The sequence below is a fragment of the Puma concolor genome, chromosome A1, assembly GCF_028749965.1.
Source record: "Puma concolor isolate L17-30 chromosome A1, mPumCon1.1.hap2, whole genome shotgun sequence".
Lineage (NCBI taxonomy): Eukaryota > Metazoa > Chordata > Mammalia > Carnivora > Felidae > Puma > Puma concolor.
The window spans coordinates 82,434,938-82,462,390 of record NC_141667.1 but is presented as its reverse complement, the minus strand read 5'-3'; the positions used below and the strand labels follow the sequence as shown (position 1 = coordinate 82,462,390).

The window sequence follows — 27,453 nt, the reverse complement described above, 5'->3', positions numbered from 1 at the left end:
CTGAGCCTTTGTGTGCAAGCCATGGTGTTTACAGAAATAGATGCATAAAAAATACAAATCAAAATGTCATATCCTGTAAACATAATATAAGCTGATTATTTTAAATGTTTTCTTTACTCAAGCAGGTGGATTTAGGGCATGACAGCAATAATAACCATTCATCTAAAGAACAGATTTTGATCAAGGAAGTCTCCAATTGGTTCCATATATAATCTTTACTCTTAATTTTCCCAGGGCAAAAATTGCACAAAAGAAACAAACTGCAGCTCTTGAAATATAATACCAGTGGAAAAACAAACAAACAAGCAAAAACCAAATAAAATCTCGAGACAAAAACTGGCCTAACCATGACAACTAGGACTTAAATAAGATCTTGCCACACCTTTGCAGCCACCCATATCCAGTCTGTATCCTGGAAAGACTTATGACTAACCAAAGAGACGGGAGACCATGAAAAGAGTCAGTCATGGATTGGTAAGCACAGATTGATCCAGGGAAGACTTACAGTGAATTTTATTTCAATGCCTTTTATTGTTTTTTTTATCATACAATCTGTGTCTGTCAGCAACAGCCTTTGACTGCTTCTTTTGCCGATCTGAAATGCTAGGAGGATCCTTGTTTAACCTGTTTTTAATAACTGCATCTCTATGCCACCTTCACCATCATTTCATTTGCTCTCAGGACCAGAGGTCTTTACTCACATTATGTTTAAGGATCTATTATAATATGATTAAGGGGGATGGGCGGTAATTATACAGGAAATGAAAAATCAAGAATCTTATGTTTCTGTCCTGGGTAAGGACTGTAAATTACAGTTCTGCCACAGCGGCCTTCTCTCCCATAGGGTTACTGTTATGAGAACACTGGTGACAGCACATTTGACGATTTATGGTTTATATTTATCATATGAATGTGCAGTAAGCACTGACATCTGATATGTAAGCAGAAGTAGATGCTGCAGTTAATCACAGATTTCCTATGAAAGATTGATAAATGTGTATTTCATGAAAATGATTGTCAGCACTACTTTAAGTAGATAATGCTGCCCTTAGTGAGGAGAATGTAGAATAAATGGCAGTTGTTTTTATTTCATGCCACAGTCTGTGTGTTGAAAGTTAGGTTAATTACCCTGATTATATGATTAATGCTTAGATTTAGTAGCACTCATAATTTTGCATTTTGTGACCTTCAGTTGTTCAAGCCAGCTGTTTTGCTTGCCAGGTGTGCTCAAACTGGCCAAAGTCTAGGACCCAGCTAAAGTGTGATATGGACTTACCTTTAGACTTAAAAAGAAAAAAATTAAATCATGAGATTCCACTGTGGTGAATATACTGTAATTTTTTAAAAATGCTAATGAAATCCCCACAACATGTTCAGAGCTAAACAGCAGAGAGGATGTGGACCATGCTTATTCTTTACAGTCTAGGTACTTGGGAGACCCTTTGCGTTAGCACCTTCTGCTGTGTGCCTTCCTCTCTCCCTACCTGGGGAGGCTGGTGTAGGTAGGGCTAACCTTACCTGTGGTGACAGTAGGTAGCCTTCTTTCTAATGCTACTTTCCTTCTATTAATTTGTCCTTATTAAACTCTTATCTACCAATTGCTTGGTAGGTAGACAGATAGATCGATAGATAGATGTATGTATAATTTACTCAAGTGATAAAATGTATTGAGTACATTTGTGTACAAGCTATGTAGAATATAGAAAAAGTAAATATATCAGTCCTTTGCTCACAGAGATGTGTGGGAGATGAGACATAGTCATATATAAATATAATATAAGGTATAGAGTGTCAACTGCCATAAAAAGGAAAGAGCTGAAGTACTCTTTCCTATGGATTAAAATGAAGCTATATTCAGGGTACAACCTCATTTTGGCTCCAGTCTGGACAACTGATCTGGCTAGCCCATCATCTAGCAGAATCTAAAACAGTAGAACCCATGAGGAGTAAGATTTGCTGGAGGAAGCATTACAAGATAAGATCAGGAAGATGGTTGACTCACCGAGTTCTGTTTTGTTCTGTGCAATGGGGGCACAGAAGAGAACAGACAGACATAGTCTCCCACAGTCTGGAAGTAGTTTTAATGAAGAACATGATCAACCAGAAAGCAGAAGGAGGGTGTGTAGAGGAAATAGACAGAACAAACAAAGAAGCAAACAAATGGTACCTGGTTGCAGTCCTGTCTTGGGTTGGCCAAGAATGTGAATAAATGTTATATGCCTGGATCAAATATTTTCCATTTTTCTCTCTCTTTTTGCACTGAGTCTGTGAGTTAGGAAGAAGTACCAGGTGTTGTAGTGGGAAATAGATCCTGGAATGGTCCAGGACTGACATGAGGAAGGCTAAGGGAGCCTTGGTGAGACATGAAAATTGGGAATTCGGAGAAGGGATGTACACATGGTTTGGTACTGAAGTTACTGCCATTTAATGGTTATATTTATAAATATTTTGATTTTGAGAAGATTAGAAGTGGCTGAGGAGAAATGAAAGGCTCTGAGAGTGGTCAGGCAAGTGGGTGATAGGAGAGGAGAAAGTGTGAGTGGAAATCTGACAACTCAGCAGATTCCTCAGTCTTTTTTCCCACTAGGTAAAGAAACTTTGTCTTTGGGTTGGTGGTAAGGGAAGACAGAAGAAATGGAGAAAAAAGGTAGAGCAGAAACCTGAGCCACAGCTGGATTGAGGGCCTGTTCACTGGTGAGAATGTGTGTGTGTGTGACAGGGGTGGGGGGGGGGGTGCGAGGGTAGAGATGGACTAAGTCTATATGGAAATATACTAAGAATGTTAAAGAGTCATATAATGTAAGAATCAATTGTATGTATTGTTTCCATTTATGTTTCATGTCTTCCCTCCAGTCCTGCTTCCCTTCCTTCCTTCCATCCCCTTTTTCTTTTTTTAAGTACTGATTAGGGTATATAAGTTTTTCTTTTTCCCTTGCTAAGTAAATGCCCATCTACCCCGTGGTGTGCTGCCAAGGAAATAAATTCATGTGTATGTACATACATTTATTATAAAGTCTTCTGGTATATATAAAAGATTTGTTACAAATAACCAAGTATAAATATTCTTTATTGTAAATTTTATATTAGTTGATTCTTATGGACTGCTTTTATTGATTTTTAGTATTCTAGTATTCTTAGTATTCTTAGCCAACCTATGGTTGCAACTGATGAAAGAACATAGTCTTGACATGAACATCACTTGTATTTTCATGTGAATTAACAGATAAAACAAGGATGACTCAGCGAAGACCTGCGTCAGAATTTCAGTTCATCTACGGCATGAATGGATGCTGAAGTAGCTAATAATTTTTGAATACTGTAAGAACATTTCCTGAAGCTTTTTGGGTTTTTTTGTTTGTTTTTAGTTACTCATAAAGATGACACCTTTTTGATTTAATCTACATTCTTCACATTTTCTCACTTTCATTATTCATTAACTTCTCATCACTTTCTTAAATCTAGAAAATTAACAAAACAATCAATCAAGCCCTGACTGGTAGCTTTTGTCAATTTCCATGGTATAAATACTTAAGCATGGTGTCAACGACATACGCAATTGGAGAGAAAAGTGCAGGAGTACCCCATTACACAGTATTTTCTCCATTCAGATACAGTAGATGTAAATAACCCCAAGAGCAGGGATAACAATAAATGTAGTAAAATAATTAAGAAAATGATGATTTTTGAATTTTTTAAGATTATTGTAATATATGTTTGAGAATTTATTGTTTATTTTTAATGAATTTAGTTGTAAATTTCTATGATTTAGTTTTTAATAATGGCAGTGTTTCACAAATCATTTGAGAAATTCTTGAAAATTCAACAATCAGCTCTCTTAGGCCAGAATGAGTCTCCTTTTGCACAGCAGTGGGTCTGTCCATCCTTCTAGCAGTGTGTCCTCCAGGTCATGTCTCAATTTCTGTGTCCTGGGACAGCTCTCTGCTTTGACAGGCTATTCAGGAGCCACCAAAGCAAATGACTTAAGTGTTCCATACAAATATCTTCTTTTAGAAGGGAAAGCTTCTGAGTTGTATCTTAAAATGATGGAATTTATAATTATTTTCATTTTCAAAAAGTTTGTTGAATACTTAACTGTAGATTTTTTTTTTTTTAATTTTTTTTTTCAACGTTTATTTACTTTTGGGACAGAGAGAGACAGAGCATGAATGGGGGAGGGGCAGAGAGAGAGGGAGACACAGAATCGGAAACAGGCTCCAGGCTCTGAGCCATCAGCCCAGAGCCTGACACGGGGCTCGAACTCACGGAGCGCGAGATCGTGACCTGGCTGAAGTCGGACGCTTAACCGACTGCACCACCCAGGCGCCCCTTAACTGTAGATAGTTTAACTGCAGAGTAACATTGGCACACATGGGGTTGATTCAAATAGTGTAGACAAGAAGGTAGATCATGCAAGTCCCAAACTTTTTGTCCTCCTCCATGCATTCAGATTTCTAAGAAATTAATAAACCTAATTGCAGGTTTTGTATTAGTAGTATAGACCATTGGGATCATTGAATATGATGTTCTAGATTATTCATTAGTGATCCCAAATGTAATTGGTTTAGAGTAATCCAGCATCTAAAGTATGAATTCCACATATGAAGCTGGGATGTGGGAGCAAGTCTCCTAGGAAGTGAGTGAGTATCACCACCAATTCAGTGCCCTTCCATCTCTGTTTATAGGCCTCTATGCTTGTAAAATGTTGACCATCTTTCTGCAAGAAGAAGGCTAGTTGCTACCTCCAGTGATGGATGTGTATGGAGAAGTTCTAAGAGTAAAAAAGAAATGGCTTTTGTACATGTCTTAAATATTTCAGAATAAATTAAAAAATACAGAGAATAATAATTCATAGTCATATATATTTGTTGTTTAAGTTGCAAAAAACAAATTCCTTTTCAGTTAAACAGAAAAGGAATTTACTAAAGAATATCGTGTAGTTCATAGATTCTCTAGAAGAGCCAAGGAATCAGGCTTAGAGGCCATGCATTCAGGAACAGTGCCTAAAGAAGACTACTGATTGCTCCAGCTGAAGCCACACTGCCATCATTACTCAACACAGATACCGTAACTTCCATTGCTGATTCTGGTCAGTGGATGCCAGAATTTCTACCATGGTTGCACCCAAATGCTGGGTACCTATCCAACTATACTCACCAGAAGATGAATTTTAGGTGGTTTCTGCTTATGAATTCACAGTGTTCTCTTATGAATCCAAGTTGCATGGGGATGTTTCTTGTTGGTAGTCATAGTAAAATAGGTACCTGGTGTCTAGGAAAGTAAGTTTCTGGCTTCTACTTTGTGGAAGTGTGACAAAAAAGCTTGAGATTGCTCAAGATGTTCAAAAGATTTGGGGTGGCCCCAAAAAGTGACAAAGATCTACTGCACAAGAACTGATAAGAGTGAGATGTTAAACTGGAGGTAATGCAGCACCTAAAATGGTAGAAATTTCATACTATATTATTTGCAGTTGTGGGATTTAACAAGGGTCTGCATGAATGTCAAATGTGTTCGGTACTATGACATAAAACCTGAACAATTTGCAAAAAGTACAAGAAAAATTGTCACTGGAATAATGATATTGACAAGGAATTTTTAAAAATATATATATTAATCTCTACATTATATATACACACATATATATACATATACATACACACACACACACACACACACACACACACACATATATTATGTCTACACCAAGGTGGGGCTCCAACTCACAACCTGATATCAAGAGTCTCATGCTCTTCTGACTGAGCCACCCAGGCACCCTTCCCGAGATTGCTTTTTAAATTGCTTTATTAATATCATATTATGAAAAGAATAGTTTTTCCCAAAACTGGTTGAAATTGCCCTATGGACAGTAAGTTTTACACTGAGACAAAACAATAATTACAAACTCTTAAGTGGAAACACCAAAAGGTTTACAGAAAAAGTAAATCACAAAACTACAAGCTTATAGAACATAGGCCACGTTATTAACCTCAGGGAAACCTTAGCATTCAAGGTATAAGGCAAAAGTCATAATAATTATCAGGTTCAGGAGTTTGGAAGTGCCTCCTATGCTGCTCCTTACTCTTTCTTCTGATTTACATCATCTGTCCTAGGAACTTTCCCACAACATCTCCCACTTCATTGTGATCAATATGCTTGTTAGGTATGGCTCATCAAAAATTAGGGACAAGTCATGTCACTCACTCCAGGTTGACATTTCCTCCACAGTTCTGGCCTTCACTCCCTCCCAAACTGCATAATTCCTCTCTGTCCTGCATGGGGCTCTCTTTTTCTCCTTCATTTTCCTGTTAGGCATTTTCCATGTTGACATTTTTCACCCCTTGTTTCTCTTTGGACACCATTGCTCCTGGGCCTATCTTTGCAGTCTTCTCCTTCTCCTAGTTCTAACCACCGTTGCGGTGCTAAGACACTTAGATGCCCACACCTGGTTCCCTTCTGCCTCCTACTTTTTGGGCCCACCCCTGGCCCACACACCCTCAGGGACACCCAGAGCAGGTACTGAGAAGGGAGCAATGGAGCAAGCGATGGCTAGGTCTGGACAAGGAATTTTAATTAAATTGCAGAAGTTTAACATTTGGCATAAAATAGATAATATAGTAACCCAATTGGAATACACTCAAATACTAATACCAGAAATTCTGAAAATGTGTCTAGAAGAGATAGATATTATGACAGCATTTAGAGGATATTGGTAACTATTTGGTACATGGGATAGTAATTTACATTGTATGGAAGTTTTACAATATGAAAAAGGCTTTATGTAAGTTGCTGTTTTGAACATGAAAAATCTATTAGGTATTTGAATTTCTATTTTCATTGTTATAGTTTAGGAATTTATTTTTATGTTTTTAATGTTTATTTATTTTTGAGAGAGACAGAGACAGAATGTGAGTGGGTTAGGGCCAGAGAGAGAGAGACACACACACAGAATCCAAAGCAGGCTCCAGGCTCTGAGCTGTCAGCACAGAGCCTGGTGTGGGGCTCGAACTCACAAGCTGTGAGATCATGACCTGAGCCGAAGTCAGATGCTCAACTGACTGAGCCACCCAGGTGCCCCTATAGTTTAGGAATTTAAACTGAAGAGGTCAACGGGTTTTTTTTTTAAGTTTTCTTTAAGTTTATTTATTTATTTTGAGACAGAGAGAGAGAGAGAGAGAGAGAGCGCGCATGCCTACAAGCAGGGGAAGCACAGAGAGAGAAGGAGAGAGAAAGAACCCCAAGCAGGCTCCACACTGTCAGCACAGAGCCCAGTGTGGGCTCAAACTCACAAATTAAACGGTGGGACCATGACCAGAACCGAAATCAAGAGCCAGATGCTTAACCCACTAAGAAACCCAGACACCCTGAGAGGTCAACTTTTTAAAGTCACGTGCCTACTAAGTGATTCATCTTGAACTCAAGTCTCATGAAGGTAGCCACTTCAGAGACTCTGGATAAAGGACATGCTATCAAGCATAATAGCACAGAGGACATTATGCAGAGAGATATTGAGATTCCTGAGAGTCTCTTTGGGCTGCCCAAACTTAGCAATTTCCTCTGGTCTGATTATTTGGTTCTGTTTCAATAAAGGAAGTCTGGTTCTGATTCTTCCTGGACCATACACTAGCAGGTCAGGTTACTGCTATGAAGTTCATCCTCTAATTTGCACAGTTTATTAACTAACCAATCCACAGACATTTGTTGCATAGCTGTGAACAAGATCTTATGCCAGTTGTTTGCAATTATTCTTTCCCCTCTCCATGCACTTGAGATCACTCTTGCTCTTCCTTATGAGGGGATGGAAAAGCAAGTCACAATCATCTCTCTGTATGGCAAGTCTACCTCTAGTTGAATTATAAAATTTTAATGTTTAGACACAGGTTATAATTTAGTTTGATGTGTTTTCCTCCCTAGTTAGAGTTGGTAATTTAAAATTAGGACCCTTTTTTTGGTCAAATTTGTTTAAAAATTTTTAGAGGTAATACAATTTCTCTCTTCTGGCTCATGATTTGTAATCTTGTTAATCTTCTCTTTCTAATCAATCAAAATGAGTAAAAGCTGTAATTACATGGTTTTACTGTAGAATTAATTGGATCTGACCATTCATACACCTTATAATTGGTTTCCCGAATGGGGTGTGTGGTATTCTAACATCTCACCCAAGTATGCAGTTAAATATTTTCAACCTTCTATAAATTCAAAAACTTTCCTCCTCAATTAATCCTTTTCTATTCATTTCAGATTCATCTAGGCTAACTGATATTAATAGTTTCCTATCAAGTCAATAGGAAGATAACACATTTTTTTGCCTTTAAAAAATGCTATTAAATTTTAACTTCAGCTTTATTTTTAAAAATTAATTAATTTATTTTTTAATTTACATCCAACTTAGTTAGCATACAGTGCAACAATGATTTCAGGAGTAGATTCCAGTGATTCATCCCCTATGTATAACACCCTGTCCTCGTCCCAACAAGTGTCTTCCTTAATGCACCTTACCCATTTAGCCCATCCTCCACTCCCATAACCCCTCCAGCACCCTTCTGTTTGTTCTCTATATTTAAGTGTCTTTTATGTTTTGTTTCCCTCCTTGTTTTTATATTATTTTTCTTCCTTTCCCTTATGTTCATCTGTTTTTTATCTTAAATTTCTCATATGAGTGAAGTCATATGATATTTGTCTTTCTCTGACTGATTCATTTCACTTAGCATAATACCCTCCAGTTCCATCCACGTAGTTGCAAATGGCAAGATTTCATTCTTTTTTGATTGCCGAGTAATACTCCATTGTATATATACCACATCTTCTTTATCCATTCATCTGGTGATGGACATTTGGGATCTTTCCATACTTTAGCTATTGTTGATAGTGCTGCTATAAACATGGGGGTGCATGTGTCCCTTCGAGACAGCACACCTGTATCCCTTGGGTAAATGCCTAGTAGTGCAATTGCTGGATCATAGGGTAGTTCTATTTTCAGTTTTTTGAGGAACCCCCATACTGTTTTCCAGAGGGGCTGCACCAGCTTGCATTGTCACCAACGATGCAAAAGAAATCCTCTTTTTCCGCATCCTCGCCAACATCTGTTGTTGCCTGTGTTGTTAATGTTAGCCATTCTGACAGGTGTAAGGTGGTATCTCATTGTGGTTTTGATTTGTATTTCCCTGATGATGAGTGATGTGGAGCATTTTTTCATGTGAGGAGACAACACATTTTGACTGGATTTTTAATTTATCCAAGAAACCATTTAGCTTCAGATATATCTTTTCATGTATCAAACCAAAAGAAAACCAATGAAAGCTTTTCAAATTTATGAAACAAGACTTTCAATACATTTATTATTAGTGCTCTAATGATAATCCTCAGAAAATGGAGTATAAACTAATTATAAAATAACACACTTGAGTTAATGAAGTCACTACAATACACAATAGTAGTTTTCCATTGGTTAGGATTCTTTAGTTGATAAGAACCTACTGGTACATGTGAATTTTTGGTGAAGTGCAAGCAACCAGTGCCAGTGAAACCATCCTACTAGCCAAGATGATAATTGTTCTTTGTTGTACATTCATTTAAAAAAAATTTTATTGACCATCTGCTAGAATGTCAAACACTCATGTAAGTTCTGCGAATGAAAAGTACTGAAAAAGACATACAAGGTCCCTGTTTTCATGAAGGCTATTATTGAGAAGGGCAGAACTAAAAACCTAGTAAACACAGAAATGATTAAGATAATATCAAAGACATAGACTTGTAATGAAGGTGGTAAGCATAGCAATGGGATAAAAAGTGACCAGGGTAGATCTACATGGGATTGTTGGCTATGTCCCTTCTGAGGCAGTGACATTTTGCTAAGACTTGGATAACAAAAGGCAACTATGGAACAATCTGTTAGCTTTCACACAGATGCTGCTTATTTATGTTTTAATGGTTAGTCTAGAGTGATGCTTCTACCCAATAGTTGTAGAAATGCGATAGTTTTCTCACACTGTTGACTTTATTACAGTACATCCTGATTATTCTTTTAAAATATTTTTATGCCACTTCTAAGGGTTCAGTGCTAATTTCCTTATGAGTTCCTTTGAAACTTAAATACTGATGGATAATTTCACAAATACCAGTATGCCTCTAGTTATGTCACTGCCTTACAGCAATGACAGTCCAAATGGGTAAGTGCTGCTATGGAAAACACAGGATACTAGAGCCTGTCTAGCTCTGTTTTGGAGACCAGGTTAAGATTTTCTGAAATAAGAGACTTCTAAATTGGATCTTGAAGAACAAAGAGAAGTGTCCCAGAGAAAGGAGCAGGGGAGCAGAAGAGAAAAGTCTTCGACATGGAGGAACGTGTGCACAGGCCCCCAGGGAGAGAGAACATGGTACATTTAAGAAACCACATATAATCTGCATTTGGCCGAATTATATAGCACACAAGCACAATTATAAAATGAGAGAGAGGATGCTAGCAGAATGAGCAGAAGTCAATAACAGAGGGTCTAGTAAGACTTGTTAAAGAGGTAGGACTTTAGAGCTGAAGAAAAAGAAAATATTCATTCATTCAACACATTTTTTTTTTTTAATTTTTTTTTTTTCAACGTTTATTTATTTTTGGGACAGAGAGAGACAGAGCATGAACGGGGGAGGGGCAGAGAGAGAGAGAGGGAGACACAGAATCGGAAACAGGCTCCAGGCTCTGAGCCATCCGCCCAGAGCCTGCCGTGGGGCTCGAACTCACGGACCGCGAGATCGTGACCTGGCTGAAGTCGGACGCTTAACCGACTGCGCCACCCAGGCGCCCCATCAACACATTTTTATTAAATACCTCCTATGCGCCATGCACTATTCTAGGCACTGGGAATACATCAGTGAACAGACAGAAATCCCTGCCTTCATTCTGTCTATATTCTAGAGGCAAGGGAAAGTAGATAATAAACATCAATTCTTTTTTATTTTTGGCTACCCTCATTTCTTTTTTCTTTCTTTCTTTCTTTCTTTCTTTCTTTCTTTCTTTCTTTCTTTTCTTTATTGAGTATAGTTGACACACAATGTCATATTAGTTTCAGATGTACAACAGTGATTGACAAATTTATAGACTATGCTATGCTCACCACAAGTGTAGCTATCATCTGTCACCATAGAACATTATTACAATATCATTAGCAGTATTCTTTATGCTGTGCCTTTTGTTCCCATGACTTAATTCATCCATAACTGGAAGCCTGTGTCTCCCGCTCCCCTTCACACATTTTGCCCAGCCTCCCCTCCCCACTAGCAGCCATCAGTTCTCTGTATTTTCACACCTCGTTCTGCTTTTTGTTTGTTCATTTTTTTTAAGATTCCACACATAAATGAAATCATCTGGTATTTGTCTTCTTCAGTCTGAATTATTTCACTTAGCATAATACCCTCTAGGTCCATCCATGTTGTCGCATGTGGCACGATCTCATCCTTTTTTATGGCTAAGTAATATTAATCAAGTAAAATGCTAAGGTTTTGAGGATTTTTGAGCTGGATATAATATGGAAGAAATCTTTCAACCGGGAACACTTGAGAGATTATAGGTTAATACCAAAAAATATATATGTCAGTGACAGTGACAGAGATTTTGGCGTACCCTTCACTTTCTGAGTGAAATTAAACTACCATTTCTCACACACAAGGACTATATTTTCCTTCCTCCTATACCCTTTCTGGTCAGGATTGCTCCATAACCCTGAATCCCATGAATTCTCAATAGTAAGTATTCTTTAAATAGAAAGAGACTAGTAGATAGATTGGTAGCAAGAGGGATATGAATATCTTAAAGCTCTTTGGAAGTCAATGAAGTTTTATTGTTTCACAGAGATTTGTTAATATTGTGCCTGTAAGCTAGGGCTGCAGCATCCAAACTTCTCTGCCACAGAACTTTGTGGAAATTGTACTTAATTTGGAAGAATATGCTATTACAATACCAAGCAGTTCAAGGGATCTTTTCATGTCTCATCATATTTACCCTATAGTTAGTAATATAGTTAGTAAGAGTTGATCATATATAATATAGTAACTAAGAGTTGATTCTAATAAATTAAGTTTTATGATTAAACAAAGTTCTCATTTTTATTATTGTGGAGACAGTGGAATGACATTTAGTTAAAAAAACAAACTACTCTACTGTTTACCAACTGGATAGATTCCACTGAAGCACCAACAGATTGCTCTAAAGATAGTTCCACATTGCCATCAACTTCCTGTTTTGGAGAGAAGAAAGGAATCACATTTTAAGCCTCTGTCTCTTTAAAACAAAATGCGAGGTGGTGAACTACGTGGCACTTTTGATTATATGTTGAAACTGCACTAAGTCCCTGAAATCCAAAAGAATATTGCACTCTGGTCCTTTGTGCAGAATACTCACATGAGTGCTCACAGGAACCAATCCAGAAGCAAATTGCTGCTGATAGTAACTGACAGCATGAATTACTGCACTCTCAGAGACTCTGCCAGCATCAACCCGTATGATCTCACTTTTGCTCATATGGCAAGCAGAATTTGTGCATGTGCTAGAACCAACCTCCCAAGTTCAGGGAACAGCAAGGTTTCTCAGCAGTTGTTTGAAAATAGCCAGCACCTTTGAAATGAATCACTGTAGCATCTCATCATCTCACCCTTATAAAATGAGAGAGGATTTTTCTTTGCTGAGTTTCTGACCCTAATCATGTAAAGTCCCTTAGAAGAAGGAGAAACTGACTCATCTGTTTATTCGTCCTATGAAAACCAGACAAGTCAATGAATGCAGAGGACAGCATCAATTTCTCTTCGACAAACCGACCTGCCTCTGGTCTGCCACTCCCCCTGGTCCATTTGGAGACATTCTGCTGTATGTTGGTTCATAATGATCTTTAGAAATCCTCCTCTACTTTGGAATAAATAAGGACATTGAAAGAAAGAACTATACACTTTATTAAAAATGCCCAATTAAAGTATGTATGATAGAAAATGCTCTAATTTATATTTGTGCATACCAACACAACCAAGATCACTCAACTATCATTCAAATATAAGAAGAAATCATGCCAAACGTACATGTCTGGAAAGAAAAGCAGGAACTGAAAACATTCTCCCAAAGGATGAAATCATAGACCCAATTTTCACAACCCAAGATCATTCTTGAGAGTACTTCTCTTATTTCAGTCTATTACAAAACTCACCTAAATAGTACCAAAATTATAGGGAGAAAAAAAAAACTTATGGTTTATTGCCCTTGCCATCATTAGCAATATAATCTACTGTTTCTGGGAAAACAGACTTTCTGAGGTCTTGAACTCTGTTCTTGGCAGGTAAGAAGCCTTCCAGGTCATCTTTAAAGGCATATTTATTTTTAATGCTTAAGTCTACACATGTTTTCTGTTAATAAGTTGGAATCTTAAACAAGATTGTTATTCACTCTATTTATTTACCTTAGAAAGTACCCAATTCTTCTGAAACAATGGTCCCTTTGAAAATGGGTGGGAAATAGAATTTAAAATTGAATTAAAATAGAGGGAAAATAGCCTTTCTTTCTTCATTGCATGTTTTTGCTGTCTCTAGAAGGGGTGATGGGCTTCCGCCCTTACATGATATTTGTTCTGAGTTGGAATTGGTCTCATGAGAGACAGGGAAAATGGGAGAGCCTTTTTTTGTAATGGGAAGCATGGGCTCACCGAAGGCACCCTAAAGGGATGGTTTGTTTAGATTGGACAGTCCTTCCTGTCTCGGGAAAGTTTGAGGTTGAAGATAGGCAATCCCAGCATGATAACAAGAGGTAATACAACAGGTAGTGGACACACAGAGGAATGAGCACTTGCCTCTCAACGTGGATGTTCCACAGGCCTCTCCTGTTCAACATATTCAAAACCGAGCCAATCACCTCTTGTTCCTCCTCCTGAATTACTGATCTCAGTGAAAGTCCCACTGTTCACCCCAGCAAGAAGGCAGGGAAACCTGGGGTTCCCTCTTGACTACTTCCCATGCCTTGTTCACCACACCCAATCTATCACCAAGGTATTTCACTTCTGTTATTTTTCTCAAATTGTAAAATTCTCTTTCATGTTCTTCATTCCCATGCTAAGTACACACATTATCTCCTTTACAAATAAGTCTCTTGACTGCTCCAGCCTTGTTCTTTCTGATATGATCTCTACAGTTTCTTTTTTTATTAAAAAAATTTTTTTTAGAGAGAGAGAGTGCGAGTGAGTGAGGGGCAGAGAGAGGGGAAGAGAGAAGAAGAGAGAGAGAAGCAGGGCTTGAGCTCACCCAAAGTGGGGCTTGAATTTACAAACTGTGAGATCATAACCTGAGCCAAAGTCTGATGCTTAACCAACTGAATGAGCCACCCAGGCACCCTCTATAGTTTCTGATAGATCTATCTGATCATCTCATTCTTCTGCTTAAAAGGATCCCTATTGCAGTAAAGGAAAAAAACAAAAACAAAACTCTGAACTCCCTTGAATGGCATATTAACTCAATCAGCATTCTTTCTCCCCACTCTTGCCTAACAGAAATACAGTTTCTGTTTTGAATGACCTCCCCTCCTCCTTTCTTCTGTTAAGTGATTTCTACATCTCTTTCAAATTTTGATTCAGCTGTTACCTCATCCAGGAAAACTTCCCTGACCCTCTTTCTGCCCCTATCACAAAATGTTCCCTGAAGTACCCCTTTTGACCCTGTCATGCATGCATCTTAAGGGCAGGTGTGGTGTTTTCATTTTGCCAACTTAGCATCTAGTTTGGTGCCTGGCAAGTGAATGAATGTAGGGGTTATCAGAGAAAGTCACACAGAGAAGGTGGAGTTGAACTGAATCACTCTTGGGAGAGAAGTAAGATGAAGTAGAGAATGATATTTGAGAGAGAAGGAATAACATGTCCAAGAGCAGGAGAGAGCTTGCCATGTTTAGAGAACAGTAGGTGGTTTCGAGTTGCTGGAATATAAAAGTGAGATAAAGAATTCTTTGGCATCTGGGGCGCCTGGGTGGCTCAGTCAGTTAAGCGTCTGACTTCAGCTCAGGTCATGATCTCTCGATTCGTGGGTTTGAGCCCCGCGTCAGGCTCTGCGCTGACAGCTCAGAGCCAGGAGCCTGTTTCAGATTCTGTGTCTCACTCTCTCTGCCTCTCCCCTGCTTGCACTCTGTCTCTCTGTCTCTCTCTCGAAAATAAGTAAACATTAAAAACATAAAAAAAAAAAAAAGAATTCTGTGGCATGAACCATGTTCAGAGTTATAACACATTTGGTATAATCTGTGACCAGTTTATCCCAAAGTTTGAAAAGCCCTCTTCTTGCTTTTCTTGAGGCTTTAGGTATAGTTTAGAATGAGGAAGTGTTTAAACAGGATTATGCAAAGTAACATTCCCATATACTTACATTTAACAGATTATCCCTTTGATACAGAAAACAATACAGTTTAAATGTTTTTGTTATTTATTAGCAATTATAGGATACAAATATGAATATATATATATATATATATATATATATATATATATGAATGAATATTTGTTTGTAGGAGACTGTATGTAAGAGGTACAATCAGGCAATGGGCCGTGAATCTAAAGTAGTGAGATAAATGTCTTCTGTTAATATTGTGGCCCATCTCTGACACTATGTAGAGCGTCTTTGGGTGGTAATATCAAAGGTCCAACTTCGAAAATATAAGCCAGGAGCCAGTGTCTCTTCACAACTCTCAGCCTCTTATTTCTTTATCTGCCCTGAGTGTGGAAGACTTTATTGGGAAAGTCATGCTGCAAGCATTTACTCCAGGGAGGCTTTTCTGCTTATGTCCATTTTTACTTCTTTTTGACTGCTTAGAAAGTGAAAAAAAGAAAAAAAGTTAAAATGAGGAAAGGGAAAATTTGAAAAATGAGAATAGAAAAGGAAGGACACATTAAAGAAAATGTTTACAAAAAAATTGCTGAGGTAAAGAATGTTTGAGATAAAAACAAAATAAAGCATTTTCACATTTCAGGTAAAATAGATCACTAGCTCAATGGAAACATTTAATTACTGTAGTTGAAGAAAATTTTCAAAGTGTAATTTCTTCATGCGAACAGTGGATGCAGGAACAAGTAAATCCAGCTCGGATCAACCTACTGAGCAAACAGATCCCCCTGACCTTGCTGGAAAGTTCGGCAATCCATCCTGTAGCCTACTGGAAAAGTACCAAACTGCTAAAGTACAAAAGAGCCAAACTGCTAAACAAATGATCAGTTTATTCAAGATAATTGTTCTATATGCTAATGTATGTCTATATACGAAGTTGTTACTGAATATCCTGCTTTTCTTTTTCTTTTTCTTATACCCTTATTGTAGATGTTTTCTCTTCTTGCCATCAGAGAAGTAGGAATGGGTGTCTTACAATATTCACAACAGGAAATATATTCACATTTATAAAATGGGCAAGTTGTTATTTCTCCATTCCCTGAAAAAAATCTCTTAAAAATCTTTATTCGGGCTGAAATTTTCCAGATTACTTTTAGTCCTTGATTCAATTTCATTAGAAAACCACAAAATTTATATATCAGGATTTTTCTCTCTCTGGAGTTAGTGCCAAGTTTTCCTTCCTTGGGTGTGGCCAAATCCTGATGAGTTTCTAGAACACGTGCATCAAGACCTGCCCTTGTCTTTTGCCTTCTTCCTGGTGTTGCTGTCACCTTCTGAGATGGACGTGGGACATGGGGCATCAAATGATCTTGAAGAGCCATAGTCAACCTTACAAGGTAGTTAGCAAGGCTTATAAGCCACTGTTTGCCGGTTTTCCTTATATCCTTCCATTGCATCTCTGTGATTCAGGTCTGTTTCTCAGATGGTGGTAAGTGAGGTGCAGATAGCTAGAACATCACTGGTGACTCAGTGGTAGAAGCCGGTTTATGAAGAACACGATTTCCCTAACTCTTGTCCTGCGTTTTTATTTGTCTCAATGTTTGTTTTTGGTTATGTCCTCACTAGGAGAATAGGGGAAAATATCATTTTATACTTTAAATGACTTTACATACAAATAGTTGAAAAAAAAGATCAAATGTAATATTTCATTTATAGTTACTTATGTAAATATGCAGCCATTAAAACAGACAAGTTAGAGGCTATTTATAACATTCCTTTTTTTTATTGTATAAACATACCAAAAAAGATTAGAAGTAGTCATTTCATTTGTTGTTTTTTAAACAATTACAAAACCTCAGTGACATCAGTTTTCAAAACATTTTTGTCATTTCTGTAAAATGGATGAAGAAAATAACAAGAGCTGTGTTAACTTATTTATATGCATAACATTGCAAAACGTTTTCATTATTAAATAAATGCCTTTATGTTTAGTATCTATTCATCATTAACTCCCACAGGGAGGTTTTTAATATTCTTGATAAAACTTTTTAAGTCCTCTCTTTTCTCTTTAGTTTTTAATTTTTTTAAGATTATTATTGTTATTATTATTTTTTTAATTTGAGAGAGAGAGAGAGCATGGGGAGGGGCAGAGGGGTCATGACCTGAACCGAAATCAAGAGTTGGATGCTCAACTGATGGAGCAACCGAGGCGCCCACTCTTCTGTCTTTCTGACATATACTTCCATGTCTTATGCCCTGGCAAACAGCCCTGTGGATTAGAAGTTCCCTCCACAATTCCTAACGTGTCTCCTAGTTAGCCTGTTGGTGGTCTCTAGGGCACTACTGAGAAGGTTTCTGGTGATTTGAACTGGAGACTCTTGGCTAGTCAAGAAGTCCTTATTTGAGCTTAGGAGCAGGGTGTGGAAACAGGTGTGAGCTTTACCTCCACAATTCTCCCCCAGGTTGGGGTAAGGAAGAGAGGAAAGCAGTAGCATTGTTCTACTTCTATACAGGCTCTGGCCTCACCTGGGATTTACTTACAGCTGGGTCTAGAGGAAGGCCTTTAATCATGGAGTCTGCTTTGGGAAAGGATGTATTGATTTTCTATCAAGGGTAGGCAAAGTTTTGAACTCATCCAAATAATGGTATCATATCAGATTTTTACCATAGAAGTATTGGACATAATGTGTGCTTTACAAAGGTTGGCAGAGAATTCCAATGCAATATGGTATTAATTAATTTATTTATTCAACTACTATTTATTGAGTATATTCTATAATCCAGGTGCAATGATGATATACTGATAGTAATGAACAAATATAATACAGTCTTTGTTCTAATATAGTCTATTTTAAAAATACAAGAGTAGCTATTTTATTTATTTAGTTAATTACTTTTAGAGAGATAGTGCAAGCAGGGGAGAGGAGAAAAAGGAGAGAGAGAGAGAGAGAGAGAGAGAGAGAATCTTAATCTTAGCGTGGAGCCCAATATGGGTCTTGATCCCATGCCCCCCTGGGATCATGACCTAAGCCGAAATCAAGAGTTGGATGCTCAACCCACTGAGCCACTCAGGTGCTCTAGAATACCTATTTTAAAACTAATTCCTATTTTTTTTTAGTTTGTTTGTTTGTTTATTTATTTATTTATTTATTTTGAGAGAAAAACAGAGCATGTGAACTGGGGGGGGAGGGGGAAGGGAGAGAGGAGAGACAGAATCCTGAGCAGACTGCACTGTCAGCATAGAGCCCCAAATGGGGCTTGAACTCAAACTGCAAGATGATGACCTGAACCAAAATTAAGAGTTGGATGCTTAACTGACAGCCACCCCAGGCACCCCACTATTTTTGCTTTGATGAAACAAAAATGATATGTAATGGATGATTAGCTAATTACCATTTCCCTGTATTTAACAGAGCAAAAATTGTTTTTTTAACAATTATTTAATAATTTAAATAATTTAAAAATTAATTAAAATAGAAAAGAAATATTTGTATTTTGGTAGCCAATATATATTGTCCAAGTGGAAAAAAATATCAAAAGGGGCAACTGGGTGGCTCAGTCAGTTAAGCATCTGACCCTTGATTTCAGCTCAGGTCATCATCTCATGTTTGTGGGTTTGAGCCCCGCTATTGGGCTCTGTACTGACTACTCAAAGTCTGCTTGGGGTTCTCTCTGCTCCTCCCTGGTTTTTTCCTTTTTTTTCTCTCTCTCTCTCTCAAAATAAATAAATAAAAACTTTTTAAAAATCTCAAGAAAAATAGATCCCTTAAAAGTTATTCAGAATTTATTTCAGAAACACTGATATTCTAGATCTATTGCCAGTTTTCCAGTAACTTCATTAAGCGTTACTTTTTGTTTCTTTATCATCTTTGATTTTTTTTTTCCATCTTCTCATTTTTCTTTTGGCATAGTATCCAGGAGAAAGAGCTTCTGGTCCTGCATTCCAAAACTTGGTTCAAGTCCAGTCTTTCCTTTTCATGGTTACGAAAGCTTGGGAAGTCATATTTACTGTATCTTGGCCTAGTTTCTTCATCTGTAAAATGATAGGGTTATATTGATTAATAGCCAAGATCCTTTCCAATTTTAACATTCTCTGGTTCTTTAATCTTCTGGATTTCAGGGTAGAATGTAAACACATGGACATGAACATATGTTGAGAAATGCTATTAAAAATAGAAACAACACAGAAATTTAGATTTAGTTGGAGTTATCAATGAGTTCTGGTTCACTTATACTACAATACAGAGTTCTGTACTTTACCAGTTTGTATCTTCCAAGGAAAATGCATATGTGTGGGTAAGCAAGGTGTTTGGATTGAATGTAGCATTTAACTCATGGAAATTCAGAGCCACTTCAAACTAGAGATACCGACATTGTCTTTGGCTAGGTACAACTCAGATAATATCACTCTCAGATTGCGTCCCAAGTCACAGCTGTGTCACAGTACTAGCCTGAAGACATCCTGTTGACGCAAGGGCCAGAATCCTAGCTCACTTATGACAGCTCCTCATTTAGTCTTTCTTGACCCCTTCCTAAACTGGAAGCTCTCTCTTCCCTCTTTATGCTCCAGTTCACTTGCATTTGGTCTTGCATTAAAGTTAGTTGCGTACAAGTCTCTCTCACTTTAGTGGTTCTTCAACTGCCTGAGAGAACCCAATCTGTCTGGTTTACATGTGTATTTCCCATGGTGCCTTGCATGAAGCAGGCATATGGACATTTTTGTTGAAGTAAACATTTCAACTCAAGTTAAAAACAACTATGAAAATATCATGTTTTATATCCTTAAGTTCTAACACAAGGGTGGAGCTTATTAGAGGTACTGAAACCTGAGCTTGAAAGAGGCAGAATGGCATTCAATGAAAAATCTCAACTCTACTAAGGTATGGGAAACTTGGCGGCTCAGTCAAGCTGAAAACATTCTTGCCTGGGGTTTTGGAAGGAGACTCAGATGCCTTTGTATTTACCCAATGGATGACGTTCACCTTTTGTCAGCCTAGTCAGTGATCTACTCTTCCACCTGGGGTTGTCTGCATTCTCCCATAGACCCCGGCCATGGGTCATACTATTTCGTCACATGATTCATTACTTGCTGTCTATATAGGCCTAAGACTTTCTGTTACCCAAAAAAGTGCTAACCTGAATAGAGAATGAAACGATAAAAAAAATCACCTACTGTAAAGATTCAGTGGCAAAATGTACTGTTCTCTGTCTTTTGGAAATCTTATTCTTCATAGTTAAAATCACTTTTAACTTTTTTAATGGTTTCTGATATAAACATAGTAATTTGTTTATTATTGTGTTTATAGTGAATATAACCTATTAACTTATTTATTGATTAACCAATTTTAATTATTATTGGTGATTTTCTGCTGTGAATGTTGTAGATTTAACTTGTTGAAACACTACTCAACTTTTCTTCCATTCTTTCTCCCAATGTTGGGTATTATATTATTAATTTTAGGCTTTCTGTTGTTACTTTTTTCATTTACAATAGTAGTATGTTTTATTTCTTGTTCCCTCAAATTTAAATGTATCTATTCATTCAATACTATGTAAGATGGTGAAAATATTCAGTGGCTTTTTCAGTGTGATGTCTTGTGTCTTTCTGCATTTTATTCCTTTTTTAAAAAAAGTTTATTTATTTATTTTGAGAGAGAGAGAGAAAGAGAGAGGGTAGGGGCAGATGGAGGGAGAGAGAGAGAATCTCAAGCAGGCATTATGCTCTGCACTGAGTCTGATGCAGGGCTTGATCTCATGACTTAAGCCAAATTCAACAGTTGCAGGCTTAACTGGTTGACTGAGCCACTTATGTGCTCCAATTCCTTTTTATTTAATAATTTATTTTTTTCCAATTTCTTTATTCTCCTTCTGGTCCCCTATTTTGCTGAACATTGAACTTTGTGGATTGATACTTTGTGTCTCTTATCTTCTCTGTCATATGTTTCATCTTTTTATTTTTTCATTCTATATTATGATATTTTAAAAATGTGTACTGCTCTTTTATGAATTTTTGATTTTTATGTTTAAAAAATTTTTAAGAGCTGGTTCTTACTGTGATCTTTCCCATTTTTGTAGATTGTTGTTCTTGTTTTTAAGATTATGACATCATTTACAAACTTCTGAATATTCTAATAAGAATTTAAAAAGAAAGACTTTTTTCAGTTCCTTGCATGTCCACCATATTCTGCTGAGTCTATAACTCTGGTTTTATCTAGATCTTTCTCTTTAATACTCTTAGTCTTCCTCATATGTCTGGTGGTCCTTGCTTATTAGTGCTTATTTTAGGCTACATGTTTAGGTTGATTATTCCAGGTCTGGGTTGCAAGTTTTCTTGGCTGCTCTTTAGGTAAGTTTCTTTCCTCATGATGTCTCTTCTCTGAATTGAAGGCTCTTTGTTTGTAGGTAGAGTTTATTATCTGCAGGATTTGCCTAAGGGTGAGTAGGTAAGGGACTGGGAAATCAGAGCTCATAGTAGCAGCCTGTACTTTTCCCAGGAAGCTTACTCAATTCCTTTAGGTGCCTGCACTGTTTTTATCTTGGAGGAATGAACACTGTGTTGCCTTTTATTGTGCATGCAGAGATCCTGGGCTGTGGTGTGTGTGTGTGTGTGTGTGTGTGTGTGTGTGTGTGTGTGTGAGAGAGAGAGAGAGAGAGAGAGAGAGAGAGAGAGAGAGAGAGAGACAACTAGTGCAGCTACTTTATTGAAGGACTTTCAGTGATATCCCTGTTTTTACTGTCACCACTATAACCTACTTGCTCTGACCTGGGAGACTTTCCAAACTCCCTTTGAAAGTTAGTCTCTGCCCTTCACTGTGGTCCCCTTCTGTTCTGTACTGCAGTCTTCTGTGCTTCATTTCACTCATTCGTAGGATTTTGTGTTTTATATTCCTAGGACTTTGTTGATTTAAGTAAAACAAAACAAAACAAACAAACAAACAAAAACAAGATTCAAATTTCAACCACAGAGACTGAGTTCTTAACCTTTATGTTATATTGCCTCTTAGTATCATGCCATTAAGAAAACCTCAAAAAATTAAAAATAGAACTACCCTATTATGTAGGAATTACACTACTAGATATTTACCCAAAAAATACAAGAACAGTAATTCAAAGGGGTACATGCATCCAAATACAGCATTATTTACAATAGCCAAATTGTGGAAGCAGCCCAAGTGTCCCTCGGTAGATGAATGGATAAAGAAGAGTGGTATATACATATAGTGGACTATTAGCCATAAAAAAGAATGAAAGTTTGCCATTTGCAACAACATAGATAGAGCTAGAGAGTATAATGCTAAGTGAAATAAATCATTCAGAGAAAGACAAATACCATATGACCTCACTCATATGTGGAATTTAAGAAACAAAACAAATGAGCAAAGGAAAAGGGAGAGGGAGAGAGAGAGAGAAAGAGAGAGGGAAACCAAGGAACATATTTTTAACTATAGAGAACAAACTGATGTTTATCAGAGGGGAGGGGAGTGGGAACATGGGGGAAGGGGATGGGGATTATAGAGTACACTTATCATGATGAAAAAAATAAAAATTAAAACTCTTGATAGAATGAAGGTGGAGTATCAAATAAAAGCTGATTACATATTTTCTTAAAAAATAGACATTTTCCAGAAGAGACTCAAAAAATGAGTGTAATTCTATGGTGATGAGGAAGGTTGAATTATGAAATTCTGGTCACATAATTCAAAATTTTCTCAATGGAAAGAAAATTGGGAGGCAGTAGAGAACCTGGCATATTTGCAGGTAGAGAACTTGTCTGATAAAGCTGGAAGATATCTGTGTAAATTGTGGATGGGAGAGCATAACTAAGGGGAATACAAGGGACTAGGATAAAAATTTCAAGAGAGTTAAAGCCAAAGATTAGCTGAGGCTCACAAAAACCACTAGAGACAGCAGCAGCAAATTTTAGTGCTATTTTCAGAGCAATAGATAGATGAAAATTATAGGTCCATTGCTTGAGAATGATGGTATCATGTTAAAAGAAAACACTACACATCCGCTTTTCTTCTGTCTATACCAAGAAGAATGATCTTTAAGCTGGTACCATTGAGGGACCATTGCATTAAGAGGTCATTGATATATACAATGATATATATAATGAGAGGAGTTTAATGATAACAAATATTTTAGATGAATTCAAATCCCCAGATCCTGACAAATTATGTTTTAGGAAATAAACAATCTCATTGATATCATCATAGTGCTACCATATTCTTTGAGAAATTTTGGAGAACAGAGGAAAACATTCAAAAGAATGGAGAAAGGTACATATGACCCTAGTTTTCAAAAATTCCCACCCCATCAGTGTCAGGCTTGGCTGTGTCTTGCTGTGGTCAATGGAATGTGAGGGGTGACATTTGCTACTTCCAAGCAGAATCAACAAGATTCACTGTATTTTCTGCTATCTCTGTTGAAAAACATGTCATCAGTTATTTGAACGACAGCTAAGATGTTGTATTTCTCAACTTTACATAAGACCCATTACTCTCTATAAAAGAGAATATGTTGGATGGTAAAATTAGAATTGAAAATGATATCTGTTGAAAATATACTGAAGGAAATGTGATAAAAATTTATAACTTGAAGTGTTGTATTTGTAAGCATCAGTTGTAATGAATGAAGGAGAACTTCTTTGAATTCAGGTGGAACCAGATAGTATGGATTGGTCCAAACCTTAAATAACATTAGTGTGTGGCTGCCTCTATAAAACTTAAGGTGATATGAAGCTATATTAACAGAGTTTGGTTAAGAGTCCATATTAAGGGGACTATTATGTATTAATATTATATCCAATTCTTGGCACTACTTTTTAGTAGGAATCTTGATATGACCCAAGGGTGTTTGGGTCAGTTTATTGGATGGAGTTGGGAAGGTAGAGCTAGTAGGTCTAAACCTAAACCAAAGAATCTGGCCTGATAAGGGAAAGGCTATAAAAGAAAGGAAGGATAACGATTGCAGATGTGTTCATACCTAAGGAGGGAGCAGGCTAAATATTTATATATCAAGATCTGCTTGGCTGCTTTAATACACTTGACCAGACTCCTGCTTTCCTAATCAATCCTGCTTCCTGGTGATATTAAGTTATAAATATATAAAAGAGCCATTGAATAAATGCACATCATGAAAGAGCTTTCTAATCCTAGATGATCAGCAGGATCATTTGGGGACCTTTAAAAATGCAGATACCGGGCCTCAGACTTCCTGAACCATAATTTCTGATGGTGTGCCCTGGAAATCTGTGTTTTCATAAAACTCCATTGATTCTAATGATCTAATGATTTGTGAGGCACTGTGGCTTGTGATGTGGTTAGTGTTCTAGAAACAAAAGTTGGATTGGAGATTACTAGTATGTCACCAAGGGAGGCAAAGCTAGGGCAGTGGTTCCCAGATTTTGGTCTTTATGGACAATACAACTTTTAAAGAAATGGGGCTCATCAACCTAGGATAGCTGACTTTCTAGTAGAACAGACCAGCCAACCAACCAATGACCCTTATCGTTCCATTAAAAACATTAAATTTTAAAAGGATTGGAGCGGGATATAGTATGAGAAAAAAGTACAGTCTTTTAGAGTGAATGAACTTAGTCACTTTTCTCATTTCATCAAGGACTGGTGACAATGTCCTCACATTGTGGCATCATTTGGTATATCAGCATTTGAGAACCAACAGTATAAGAAATGTTTCAGTTCCCTATGATCTCTGGTAACATGTTGCTGCATTGCTATGCAGGGTCAAGTGGTTCATAGTTGTTTTAAGGACTCTAGATCTGACAGTGGTGGAGGAGAAGGCTCTGAAAAGAGAATATGGATGGTATGGTGGGGGACACAGGGGTACCTTGGATAATAAAGGATCTGTGAGTAATTGTTTGTGGAAGCTGATTGTTCAGCAGTAGAAGAAAAACTTGTGTGGACCTGAAAGCTATATTAAAATGTATGAAGGGCTTTGGTATATAATAACCATTGTTATGCTAGAGGGCAGCCCTAGACCTATGTGAGGAAATCACTGGCAGACCCATTTCAGTTTAATGTAATCAAAAGCTTTCTGACAACCAGACCTTTCCAATAAAGGTGAACCAACTACATGGAGATGAGATTGCCCATTCTGGAAGAACTCAAAACATATCTGAATAACAAGGAATGTGTATGAAAGCGTTCTCATCCTAGTTGGAGGCTGGGTTAAAATCACTATTTTCTAAGCCTGGCAGGTCTCCATAACACCTTGGAAGCCCTTTAAACAAATACAGATTCCTGGATCTCAGATCTATAGCAACAAAACTTTATGAAGTGGGTTCATGAATCTTCATGTTTAAAAGGCCTCTCAGAAAATTCTGAGTTAAATTGACTACAGCCTTAGAAAACAATCAGATGAAGTAAACACCAGAGTCTTAGCATTTTGTTATGGCATCAATATTTGAATATACACTTAATATCACATACTTTATTATTGGCTACTTAAAAGTTATGTCTGAAACAACTAGTTATCTGAACATCAGTGCAAACTGAGAACACTGACCTATTTTTAAAACAAGATTTGCTTTGAGCTTCCAAGAGGAATTAGCCTCACATGAGGAAAATAAGTCATGAATCTAATTATGAAATATAGATATGTAAACTTTCCAAACAGATACTGTGTTTGTGCCAAAATTTTTATTTACAAGATCAATGACTTATTTCCAGTTTCAAATCTCATGTTAGCTTAAAATGGCATTAAATATATGTTTATTTCTATGAAAAAGGATTTTCATTGGACATTTTTTTAAAATATTTTTTTATTTTCATGAATATTTCATTCTGCTATAGATTGAGTCTTAGTAGAATTATCAGGCCCAAAGTTCTTCTTACTTGTTTTTAGAGTCTGCACTTCTGATCTGGATTGTTGTCTTTGTTGAGTTTCTATCCCAAGCTTCTCCATATAGATTATCTAAAAGGCTTTCAAATGTTGACAGGAGGCTAGGTCCTGAATTATAGGCATAAGAAACTAGACAGAGGCCATCAATCAATTGGATATATAAACATTGCTCAAAAGTTTTTGAAGGTCTAATCCCTGAGATATCATTTTCCTAATATCTTTTGAATCTTTCAATCCTTTAGAAATATATTCTCATAGACACATGTACCTTTTCTTCTTTTAGCATCTAGGCTCTATTTGCATATTGTTCATTTATGTGTTCAACAAAAGTCTAGTGGAAGCTAACAATTTACTCCGGGCACAACGTTGGATATAACAAGATTCCTGTTCTCATGATGCTGTGTTATGATAAGGACAAAGAGATAAACTTGCAGAAAAATACATAAAAAGTTTATCTAGTGACAAGTGCTATAAAGAAACTTAATTTGGATCAGAGAATTTTGGGGGTCCCTTCTCTAGATGGAGTAGTTTGGAAATGGGAGTGATATTTGCAGTGACTTGGTCACTGTGAACAGCTGTGAGAGAAGAGCTCTAGGGAGAGAGAATAGCCAGTGCAAAGGCACTGAGGCCATAATAAAAAGGGGACTTGAGATGCAAGTGTAGCACTATTTAATGAAAACTTGGATAGTACAAAAGAAGTTTACAAAGAAGACAAGGGCCAGAGAAGGCAAGATCTCACAGGTTATGGTAGGAATTTGAATTTATTGCCTGAGAGTTTCTAATCAGAGATTGATATACTTTCATATTTTACAAAGATAACTCAGGGTCTGTGTAGAGAATGGACCACAGTCAGGTTAATAGTGAAATGAGGAAGACTAGCTCGAAGGCTGTTGTGTTAGTTCAGTCTAAAGGTGATGACTGCTTGTTAAAGCTTTCAACTGAGGGGTTGTATATGAAAATCACATATATACCCTTTTCAACAGACATTCTCAGTCAAGAAGGGCACATATATGACTTTTACAACCTGATTGAACCTTAACTTGTATCTTTCAGGCTGATGATCATATGTCCAGCACTATCGCTAGTTTCATTTCTCAGCTTTTAGCCTACTACCATCTTCAGTTGAGACTCACTATGTTAGATGACTGGGCAGGACAGTTTGGTGTTTATCAAGGCAAATGGCATCCATCCCAGTAAAAATCCAGAGACCAATCTTCAGTTGTTTCTGCCATTTCCTTTCTTCTTTCCACAGGTTTCTTTTTCTCAGTTTCT

At 37.1% G+C, this 27,453-nt stretch overlaps 1 protein-coding gene and 1 long non-coding RNA gene across 4 annotated transcripts in view; one reads left to right on the top strand and one right to left on the bottom strand.

The window, feature by feature from the left end:
- The window catches only part of LOC147584262 (uncharacterized), a 175,108-nt gene that overhangs the window by 16,675 nt on the left and 130,980 nt on the right, over nt 1-27,453 (top strand). The gene's annotated exons all lie outside the window — the stretch shown is intronic.
- On the bottom strand, nt 6,003-6,382 carry BEX4 (brain expressed X-linked 4). Its single transcript, XM_086718814.1, is given in 1 exon segment — nt 6,003-6,382. A coding segment is annotated over 1 exon segment (354 nt). The 5' UTR covers nt 6,357-6,382.